The sequence below is a fragment of the Polyodon spathula genome, chromosome 6, assembly GCF_017654505.1.
Source record: "Polyodon spathula isolate WHYD16114869_AA chromosome 6, ASM1765450v1, whole genome shotgun sequence".
Taxonomy (NCBI): Eukaryota; Metazoa; Chordata; class Actinopteri; order Acipenseriformes; family Polyodontidae; genus Polyodon; species Polyodon spathula.
In genome coordinates, this window is record NC_054539.1 from 8031561 (window position 1) to 8041894 (window position 10334).

General features: G+C 40.9%; 1 protein-coding gene across 7 annotated transcripts in view; it reads right to left on the reverse strand.

The window, feature by feature from the left end:
• The window catches only part of abcc10 (ATP-binding cassette, sub-family C (CFTR/MRP), member 10), a 30264-nt gene extending 19976 nt beyond the window's left edge, over positions 1–10288 (reverse strand). The window contains exons 1-7 of one of the 7 annotated variants that reach the window (XM_041251938.1): positions 10134–10288; positions 9137–9228; positions 7094–7275; positions 5051–6458; positions 4459–4686; positions 3882–4038; positions 2560–2714 (exon numbers count right to left, since the gene is read on the reverse strand). In XM_041251938.1, coding sequence (XP_041107872.1) covers positions 2560–2714; positions 3882–4038; positions 4459–4686; positions 5051–6458; positions 7094–7254 — 2109 coding nt within the window. In that variant the 5' untranslated portion in view covers positions 7255–7275; positions 9137–9228; positions 10134–10288. Of the gene's footprint in view, positions 1–2559; positions 2715–3881; positions 4039–4458; positions 4687–5050; positions 6459–7093; positions 7295–7975; positions 8151–9136; positions 9229–10133 lie in introns of those variants that run through there. The other 6 variants (XM_041251940.1, XM_041251939.1, XM_041251941.1 and 3 more) reach the window with 6 other exon arrangements.
• Positions 10289–10334: the final 46 nt, after the last annotated feature.

Genomic DNA, 10334 nt, shown 5'->3' on the forward strand with positions numbered 1-10334 from the left:
AAAACAGAAAATAATTGATTGCATAAGTATTCACCCCCTTGAGTCAATATTTGGTAGATGCACCTTTGGCAGCAATTACAGCCATGAGTCTATTTGGATAAGTCTCTACCAGCTTTGCACATCTGGACACTGCAATTTTTGCCCATTCTTCTTTGCAAAATTGCTCAAGCTCCGTCAAGTTGGATGGGGACCTTTCAATTCTTTCCACGTATTCTCAATTGGATTGAGGTCTGGGCTTTGACTGAGCCACTCCAGGACATTGACCTGTTTGTTTTTAAGCCACTCCAGTGTGGCTTTGGCTGTGTGTTTGGTGTCATTGTCCTGCTGGAAGATGCATCTGCTCCCAGGTGCCAGGTCTCTTGCAGACTTCAGCAGGTTTTCCTCCAGGATTTCTCTGTACTTTGCTGCATCCATTTTGCCCTCTATCATCACAAGCTTTCCAGGCCCTGATGCAGAGAAGCTTGCGCCATCCATAGCACTTAGCGTTGAGGCCAAAAAGCTCTATTTTGGTCTCATCAGACCATAGAATCTTCTTCCACTTGGTCTCAGAGTCTCCCACATGCCTCCTGGCAAACTCTAGCTGAGACTTGATGCAAGTTTTTTTTCAACAATGGCTTTCTTTTTGCCACTCTCCCATAAAGGCCAGTTTTGTGAAGCACCCGGGCTACTGTTGCCATATGCACAATGTCTCCCAGCTCAGCCATAGAAGACTGTAACTCCTTCAGAGTTGACATAAGCCTCTTGGTGGCCTCCCTGACTAGTGCCCTTCTTGGCCAGATACTCAGTTTTTGAGGACGGCCTGTTCTAGACAGATTCAGTTGTGCCATATTCTCTCCATTTCTTAATAATGGGCTTTACTGTGCTCCTGGGGATATTCAATGTCTTGGAAATGTTCTTATATCCTACCCCTGATTGATGCTTTTGAAGAACCTTATTCCGGATTTGTTTTGTAGTTTTTGTTAGGAAATGTACTGACCAACTGTGGGACCTCCCAGAGACAGGTGTATTTAACCCAAAATCATGTGAAACACCTTAATTGCACACAGCTGGACTCCACTCAGCTAAGTATGTGACTTCTAAAGACAAATGGTTGCACCAGAGCTTATTTAGGTGTGTCATAGGAAAGAGGGAGAATACTTATGCAGTCAATTATTTTCTGTTTTATATTTGTAATTTAGAACAATCTGTAGATTTTATTTTTCATTTTGACTCTATGGACTTATTGTGTTGTGTGATATATATATATATATATATATATATATATATATATATATATATATATATATATATATATATATATATATATATAGATACTTTGAACTTTTAATGTTAGTATATTGACTTAGTTATTTGACTAGTTAACCTCTCTTGATATTGAAACTGGAACGCATATTTTTATAACTTAGCCTCATTTCTTTTCTATTTTGTTCATAGTCCTTTTGATATACAGTGCTAGTCCATTATAACGCAACCTGTTAAAGTGCAGAATCGCTTATAACATGGTAAGGCCGTGGCTCCCATTTTCCCCCATAATGCAATTTAACTCGCAAACGCTGAGTGAACGTTCCACATCCTTTAAGCGATCCTGGTTATGTTATCGTGAATTATACTATAATAAATTGTAATAGAAACTCAAAAAAAAAAAAAAAAGAAAAACCTACAACAGAGTGACATTACCAAATTGAAACGCATTTAAGTTGAAACTGGGACGTACTTATAAAGCTCCTGTGCTTGCACTGTATTTCTTTTGGTTTTCTAAAAGTAAAAACAAACTGTCCGTTAAAGTTACAAAACAAGTATGAGACAATACAAGTGTGTATAAACATCCTTGGATTCGGTGTCATTTATTTAGGGTTTACATTTATTATAAAAAACACACAATTTAAATAAGTGGTGTAAACTTTAAACTGGTGGAATAGCAGTATCGATTATACTGTATATATTATAATGACCTGGGATTTATACTGTTGCAGGACTGGTCTATGGACCCTGTTGTGTGTGTGTGTTAGCAGGGAAGCGGTAAGTTTGTCTCAGCCGGGAATGGTGGGTGATATCCGGGGAGGCGGCCACATGAATTGGGAATGCACTGTGGGAATGTGCTGCTGTGAGAGAGCAAGACTGTTTGTTGTTTTTGGTGTGGCCCAGGGAATAATCGTCCCAATAAACCACAGATTCGAGTACCTGCAAACTGTGTGTGTCTCCTTCCTTCATTTTCCACTGTACACTACAATATTAATTTGGCTTGTGGGCATTGTAAATCATTTCAGGAACAAAAATGCCAACAATGTTGAACCCCAGCAATCGCATTATAACGGGGTAGCACTGCATTTGAGAAATCAACTAATGGAATTGTAAATCTAATTTTACAAGAAATATGAAATTTATGAAGGACTAAAGCCCTGGTTTATATTTAAATATTTAGCATATAATGGAGGCGTCGTCCTGTATATTAAGAAACTAATATGTTTGAATATTACCAACATAGTGGGGGGGTGGCCTAGGATATTGAGGTACTAATGTTAAATATTACATGTTAATAAATATGCACAGCAACTGTACCTTCTTGATGAGGAGGTTCAGGCTGCAGAGCTGCAGACTCCGCTTCGCACGGCAGTCCCCTGAGAAGGTCTCCGGGGGATCACTGGCTTCTTGAGCAGCCCAGGAGAAGGTGGCCCTCTTCATCTCAATGGTTGTCTGCGGATCCTCAGGAGCCACTGGTAAAACATTTGACAAGAGAAGGAAAAGACCTGGAGTCAATTACAAGTGGAATTATGACATGTGTAAATAATTATAAATACATACTGCATTCCTTTGCATTTAAGACACAGCCCAAATTTCTCATCTTCAATTTGAGGAAAAAATAAAACAATCAAATAAATCTGCATTTACAAAGACACATCAGTTACACATATGGAGGTAGTTTGCGGCCGTCTGCTATCACACAGAGCATTACAGTTATAAGCTGCTTCATTTCCAGTCTGCTATCACACAGAGCATTAGTGTTATATACTGCTTCTCATTTCCAGTCTGCTATCACACAGAGCATTAGTGTTATATACTGCTTCTCATTTCCAGTCTGCTATCATACAGAGCATTACAGTTATGTGCTGCTTCTCAATTCCAGTGTTATTGCTTGGAATGTCAAAAAAATATGGGGGTCTGATCTGCAGTTCCGATCTGTCCAAGTTCGTACAGTTTGTTAGAAACACTTCTTTGAAAATGGCTGCCTGAATGTCATGGATGATTCGAGATCAGGTAGTGAAGTTTTTATTCGTCTTTTCTTGACAGTCAGTCATGTTCCTGTTTGTGTACTCAGGGAGTGAAGTCTTTGTTGTCTTTTCTCGGCAGTCAGTCACGTTGCTGTTTGTGTACTCGGGTAGTCAGGTCTTCCGTTGCCGATTTTAATAATCTTAAATTCAAAGGAATATGGTAATTGTAATTGTAGATGGACGTTGGCACACATGTGGAATTGCAGCTGTAATTTTAATTACACGTACAATTGATCAACTAAAGTTCAATTACACACCTTTCCAAGCTTACATTTGCAGTTCCACATTGCGTTTTACATTGAGTGAGCATTATTTTCATATTTTCAACCACTTTTACTGACCCCATTTGTTTGGAAAAAAATAAGTTATACAATATGTTTATGCATTTGTACCTGTGATGACTGCTAGGTAGAATAAACAGAGCAAACATGTCAAATGTGGGAACTTTTTAGTGTAATTGTAATTATATTGCAATTACTGTAACATACTTGTAACTGTAATTGAACAAAATATCATTGTAACTGTAATTTCAGCAAACAATGCTGCTGTAATTGTATAGTTGACCACAGCTCTGGTGCAGAGTAAACAAATGCTAAACAAGATCAGCTATACCAAGGCTGTAATAGGAGTTTAAATCTTGGTCCGATAGCTGGAGGAAGCGCTGGATTCGATCCAGAGACACCTTGGCCTCTAATGTCCCGTTCACAACCCAGGGGAAGTTATTGAGGGGCAGGATCAGCATGCCAACCAGTGCCAGGGCAGTGAAAACCTGTAAGAAATTCAAACAGACCTCAGAAACACAGGAAAACGGCAGGGATGCTTACAAGCTGGTTGGATAAAGATGGGTCTAATCTTCCCGAAGACCTCCCCCGAGAATACAAGAACTACTTTTTACCAAGGAAATACTCCCCTCAGCATTACAGTACAAAAAATAACATTCATAAAAAAATCAAAACTAAAGTTGCAAATGCCCATGCCCATTCACCGCCATATAATCACCTGTAAGAGCCTACAGCTCAGGAAGAGATTACAGACTAGTCTGGTCAGTAGAAACGTTGCTGCCAAAAACACTGGGAGTCCCTTCTGTGTCGGGTGTTAACTGTACAATTAAATGTAACGGAGTTGCGACTTTATGAGGAACAACAGCACTAAGGACATCTGAACGTCTTCTAACGACACGCACACACACCTTGGCTGCAGTCAACTCGTGGCCAAGCAGTACATATGTGATGAAAGTGAGGATAGAGATGACTACAGGCAGTGCAGCCCAGGTGTAAACACAGACAGCATCCAGGTATTTTATGGTCTTCAGCCTCGCCAGCTCCTCCCTCCTGCAGGCAGAGATCTTCTTATGAAAGTACTTCTCCCATGTGTAGAACTTTATCACACGCATGCCAAACAGGATCTCAGTCATCAGCTGAGTATTTGAAAAAAAAAAGAAAAAAAAATACATCAAATCCATCTCCCCACCCTTAATCACGTCACTGGCCTTTATAAAATTATTAAGGGTAAATACATCTTTTTAAACCTTTCATAAAGAAACAAACTAGTGTTAGAATTAATTGTTGTTCTTTGTGAAGTAGTAAAGTATGAAACTGGAATCACTACAATTGGCTAATGTAAGGGGCTGTCACTTGGAGAGAGTGACAGCAGTAAAAGAGAATAGGAGAGTCATGTGAGCAGCAGGCAGGAGGACAGACAGGCAGGCAGACAGACACACAGACAGGCAGAGAGGCAGGCTAGCAGGCAGACAGACAAGCAGACTGGCAGACAGAGCATACCTTGACACGGGCATCCTTGTGCCTGAGCATGTGCTTGTTGTTCTCCATGATGCGGCTGGCGATGACCTTGTTGAGAGGCACCAGCAGCAGTGCCAGGGCCAGCCCGCCCAGGAACGCCACGCCCACCTGCAGGTAGAGCAGGTACAGAGTGATGGCGAACTGGACGGGCAGGCTCCACAACTCGTGGAAGCTGGGGAAGAAGTTGATCAGACGGTCGGTGTCCGTGCTCATGAAGTTGACCACCTCACCCAGGCTGAAGCGTGCCAGGGTGGTGCTACTGACCTGCAAGGCCTTGTGGTAGATGGCGGAGATGACAGAGGCACGGACTGACAGGGAGACCTTCAGAACTTCGAAGGTGAACCAGTTCCGGAGGACGGCCCCCACGAAGGTGCTGGCAAAGAGCCACAAGGCGCACCACACCCCGCGGCTAATGGGTGCACTGCCGGACTCCATGAAACCCACAAGCTCGTTTAGCAAGAGTGGCCCCGTGAATCCCAGCATGCTCCCAGCCAACTTCAGCAAACCCAGCAAATAGTACCTCAAACCAAACGCCTTGTGCAGGACCCACAGGAGCTGGATCTCCGGTTCTTCAACGGCTTCAGCGTCTGTCCCGTGTTCTACCCGTTCATCCTCCAGTTGGTCTGGCCTGCTCCACAACCCGTTCTGGATGTTTCTCCCAGCAACATGTAGCCTCTTGTTCAGACGTGCTGCCTCGCTCTCCACTCTTTCCTGCCTGCACGTCTCCCAGCAGCGGTCAAAGTGGTCCCGGATGACTCTGGTACGGAGCTTCCTAGGGAGGAGGTAGACGTCGGTGGGCTTGTTCAGCTCCTGCTGCTGGCCCCTTTTCATCAAGGGGTTCAACCACAAGTAGAAGAGCCGAGAGACCCAACTGCTTCCATCCTCTGCGATGATCTGCCCATCCGGCCCCAAGAAGCTTGATCCCGGCAACAACGGTGCGCTATCCGAGTCGTTGATAGAAAGAGAATGGTCTTCTACATGCCATGGAACCGCAAACGCAACCAGGTAGATCAGCAGAAGAAACAGCTGGGCCGACAACAGAACCAGGCGCAAGAGCCGCAAAGGCTGCGTGGGATCAAGGTAGCTGCTATCCTGGCAGTACGATACTAAGGTGATGATCAGAGTAACGACAGGCAAGAGGGCTAGAACCAGCAGTGTGGACGGGCCCCTAGTTATTCCATAGACCGACCACTGAAGCTTCACCAGCGCCACCCCGTGGATGATCCATGCCAGTGCAGAAACTCCATCAGCCAGCACTACCAGATAGAGGGAGGGGTCGCCAAGGAAGGGAAGCACGCCGACGTCTACAAGGAAGAGCAGTGACAGAAGGAACGATGCAGCAGCCCTGCAGCTCCAGCCACACGATGTAAAGCCCAAACGCCTGTTCCATCTTTAAAGAAATAAAGCAAAACATAACATGATTTGAACCTTTCGGGCACACAATGCAGTAAAATACAAACAAATTAAATTACCTCTGCTTCCAATTCCTCCCTCTTTCTAGAACTGTTTAACCCATTAAGCGCCATTGCCCTGATTTGAGAACAGGCTACTTTGTATTATTTTTTTTTAAATTGTAACCAGTTATTTTAATTTTCCCTTTAACTATATTGTTATGATAACTTTCTCTAATTGTGCTCATTGCAAAAGTTTAAGTCTAAGTGTAATGTATCAAATTAAATAGAGCTTGTGTTCTGATTTTTTCAAAGAAAAAAAGTAGTTTGGTATTTAATAGGTTAATGTAGATCTTACTTACAATGGCAAAGAAAACACCAATATACATAACATTCTGCTTTAATGCACATGTGGATGCTTCAGGGACGGAAATAAGGCTCATATTGCATAGCAGTTCCTCCCATTCCAGGTTTTGCTATGCGCTTGATTAGCCAAAGTGTATAGGTAATAAGCTCAGGTGTGTCTCATTAAAGGCATACTAAAACCAGGAATGGATCAAACTGCTATGCAATGGGAGTCGTACTTCAATCCCTGTGCTACAAACACAAGAAAGCAGCTAAAGGTTTAAACTACCTTGGGGTACTTAGGTACCACGCACTGGAGACAGCAAGCAGAGCGTGTGGCAATGCATTCAGAACCAACTGGTTAAAGCACAGTCCAAAGGTGCCATTTTCCCAAACTGGCAAAGGGTCGAGGGGGTCAGTGTGGCAGAGGTCTGCCAGAAAATCAGCCATGTCTCAAAGCTGAACCATGATCTGCAGGGGAGAAAAGAGGCTGAAATGAAGAATGTATTATATTTTTAACAGAATCGTCAGCAAAAGTGCAGACTGATTATGAATCTGCTCTATCTAACAGTACATAAAAATGAAATAATATTGCGCACTGTACAAATTGTAGTTCTCAGTAAACGCTTTAGAATCGGGTACAGCCTCACTAGTATAACTTAACTTTGTCGTAGGATACCCTTGAGACACCTGTCCCTGTTTTCCCTGGATCATCCCGGTTTTGAGGAAGGTGTCACGGATTTCAATATGCATCTCCCGGACACTAAAAGATCTTTGTTTAATCTTATCCTGTGTTTAATTGTATGCTTCCACGTCCGTGTAGATTATACAGCAACACCGCAATGTGTGTACCGTAAATTGAAATAATATTACTGCAACAGACGCACGCTGTCTCAAGATAGAGTGAGTGAGTGAGTGAGTGGTTTAGCTGGAACAAATAAGATTCAAATCATACGGTGATTTGTCTATAGTAGCGCTATCTGAATGAAACAGCGCCTGTACTCGAGTACCACTGAGATGCAATTAAACGATGTGTTTGTACTTCAAATAACAACTAGAAAACCTCCAAGTAACAACTTCTTTGTTTCTGTTTTTGTTGTTTGTTAAAAAAAAAAAAAAAAAAAAAAAAATGCAAAAAAAAAAAAAAAAAAAAAAAAAATGCGAGCCAAACCGTCAATTGCTAGAGGGCTGTCAACATTAATTTTGGTTCATCGCAGCACCTGTCTTACTGTTTTATATATTCTTCCGAATTAGTTGACAGTTTAAGACGGGAACTGCAGCATTTCCTCTTTCTTTCATTGGGAGATCATTTCCATAAGGATTGACAGAGACCCACGCCAATCAAGATGAGAAACAACGACTAAATGCAAAGGATACAGCGCCTCTGTAGGAGAGGATGACTGACAACATACTGAACTACGTCAATGCCACCTCAAAAAAAAAGAAAAAAAAAATTATTGTACTCCGTGTTATATGTTGTGTAAGTACATTTACATCCAGGTATATAGGCTACCTACTACAGCAATATACGGTAAATCAGATGTATTTCAAAGAAAACTACATGCCCCGCACTCCCAGTGAAAGGGATGTTGGTTTCTGAGGGGAAAGTCACTCTCAGCCAGTTTCAGTTAATATTGTATCTAATGTGTGTCATGCAACCGAGACCTTGTTCAGTACACATACAAGAAACCTTAAGTAGATTGAGGGCGTTACATCGGTTGCCAGGCTACATTCCAATTCGTCGCTTTACATCCTGGGGTACTGACAGCGCTTGAATATACAATGTACAATGTCCAATTGATGTAAGTGTTGTTGTAGCAGGAGTAATCTTTTTCTTTTTTACTTATTTATCTCACATATTGACAAAGTGGCAAGACAGCTTCAATAGAAGAGGAAGCGAGTCCTTACATTTGGGGGATGTAAACAAACTGGACTGTCAACAAGTATATTTTGAGGTGTAGTACAGTGCTTATCCAGAACTGGAACAATGTAGCTAAGACACCACAGAGTTATAATTTAGTGCAATCCGGTCCTGATTGTGGCACAGGGCAGATTTAGTTCAGAAACAGAAGGACCCACTTAACACGTGACCAGTACAAATTGTTTCAAATACCAGAATTTCATATGGGATATCTGATGATCAAATAAGTAATTTTTGTAGCATTAACTTACTTAATGATAGATTATATAGATTCATTGAACTGGGCCGGCTGATTGTCCTACCTAAATTACAGTACATTAAACATTAAAGAATTATGAAGTAAAACAACGTGAATCAAGCAGTATTTCTAAAATCATTAGCTGAAACCCATGGAAGAAAAATGAAACGTACCTTTTATAAAAGACGTTGTGTCTGCATTCCAGAACTTGAAGTGCACTTCACTTTTATCAGCAGGGTTGATCTGCTGTCCGGGTACTTTGACCCTAATCAATGAATTATTAAAGATATAGTCACACCTTTTGAACCTAAAACTTACAAATCAACAACACCGAAATGAAACCTATATTGAAATAACGCCAGAACGGCTCTGAACATAAAACATACTGGTATATATATTGTTAGATTTCTTAATACAGTAACACCAAAAAATACTATCTCAATCAATGTACTTCATGTTCTTGTCAGATACACCTCGTTTAAACATGTGTCTCATTTTATTACTCAGATTCATGTTGTACTGTTTATCTTATGATAAAGTCTTTTTTGGATGTGGATGACAAAGCTGTATAGCTACAGTGCAAATGCCGTAGAAGCAATGGTGTTTAGTTACTTACTGACAAACTTGAAACAGCAACAACAATAATAATAAATAATAATAATAATAATAATAATAATAATAATAATAATGTTTGTGTTAACTTCAAAGCGGTCTTTTATTAATTATTTAGTAGTAGCACGAATGTCAAGTCCTGTCATGTATTTTTTGTAAAAGCTTGGTTAATCTAGTTGTGAATTCCTTCATCCATAACAGCTTTAAAAAAGGAACGCCTCACGATTTTACAAGTGCAATGAAAATGCGATCATTGTTTGATCCATGCAGAACTAACACAATAGCAGATATAAACCTGGAAGAACGTTGGAAACTAAAACAAGTAATCTGATTGGTTACTGAAATAGTAAGTAGATGCTAGTAGCTGATGACACTGCTACTCAAATTCCGGGTTTATTTTCTACTGGCCGGTATTTGATTACGTTCTGTAGACACGGTTTCAGTAACGTATGGTAGACTAGTCAAAAACTGACAAGCAGTACAATTCAGATATCTTGTGAATAGTCCTACTGATTCACCTTCAAAAATCACTAGCAGTTTTTACATTTTGAAACTTACCGGTACCACAGAATAAGTTTATGTTGTATTATTGTCGTTATCTGCTGTTTGTGTTTTAGATACTGTTTTGTTTGTTTTTCCTTCAATCAAGATTTTAAAGAAAACATAAACTTTAAAACCGAATGTCCGTGTTTTCCCTAATTGTTAGTCCCCACACTCGACTGTCTGCAGGCGCTAGTATGGCTGCCATCTTTATATCGG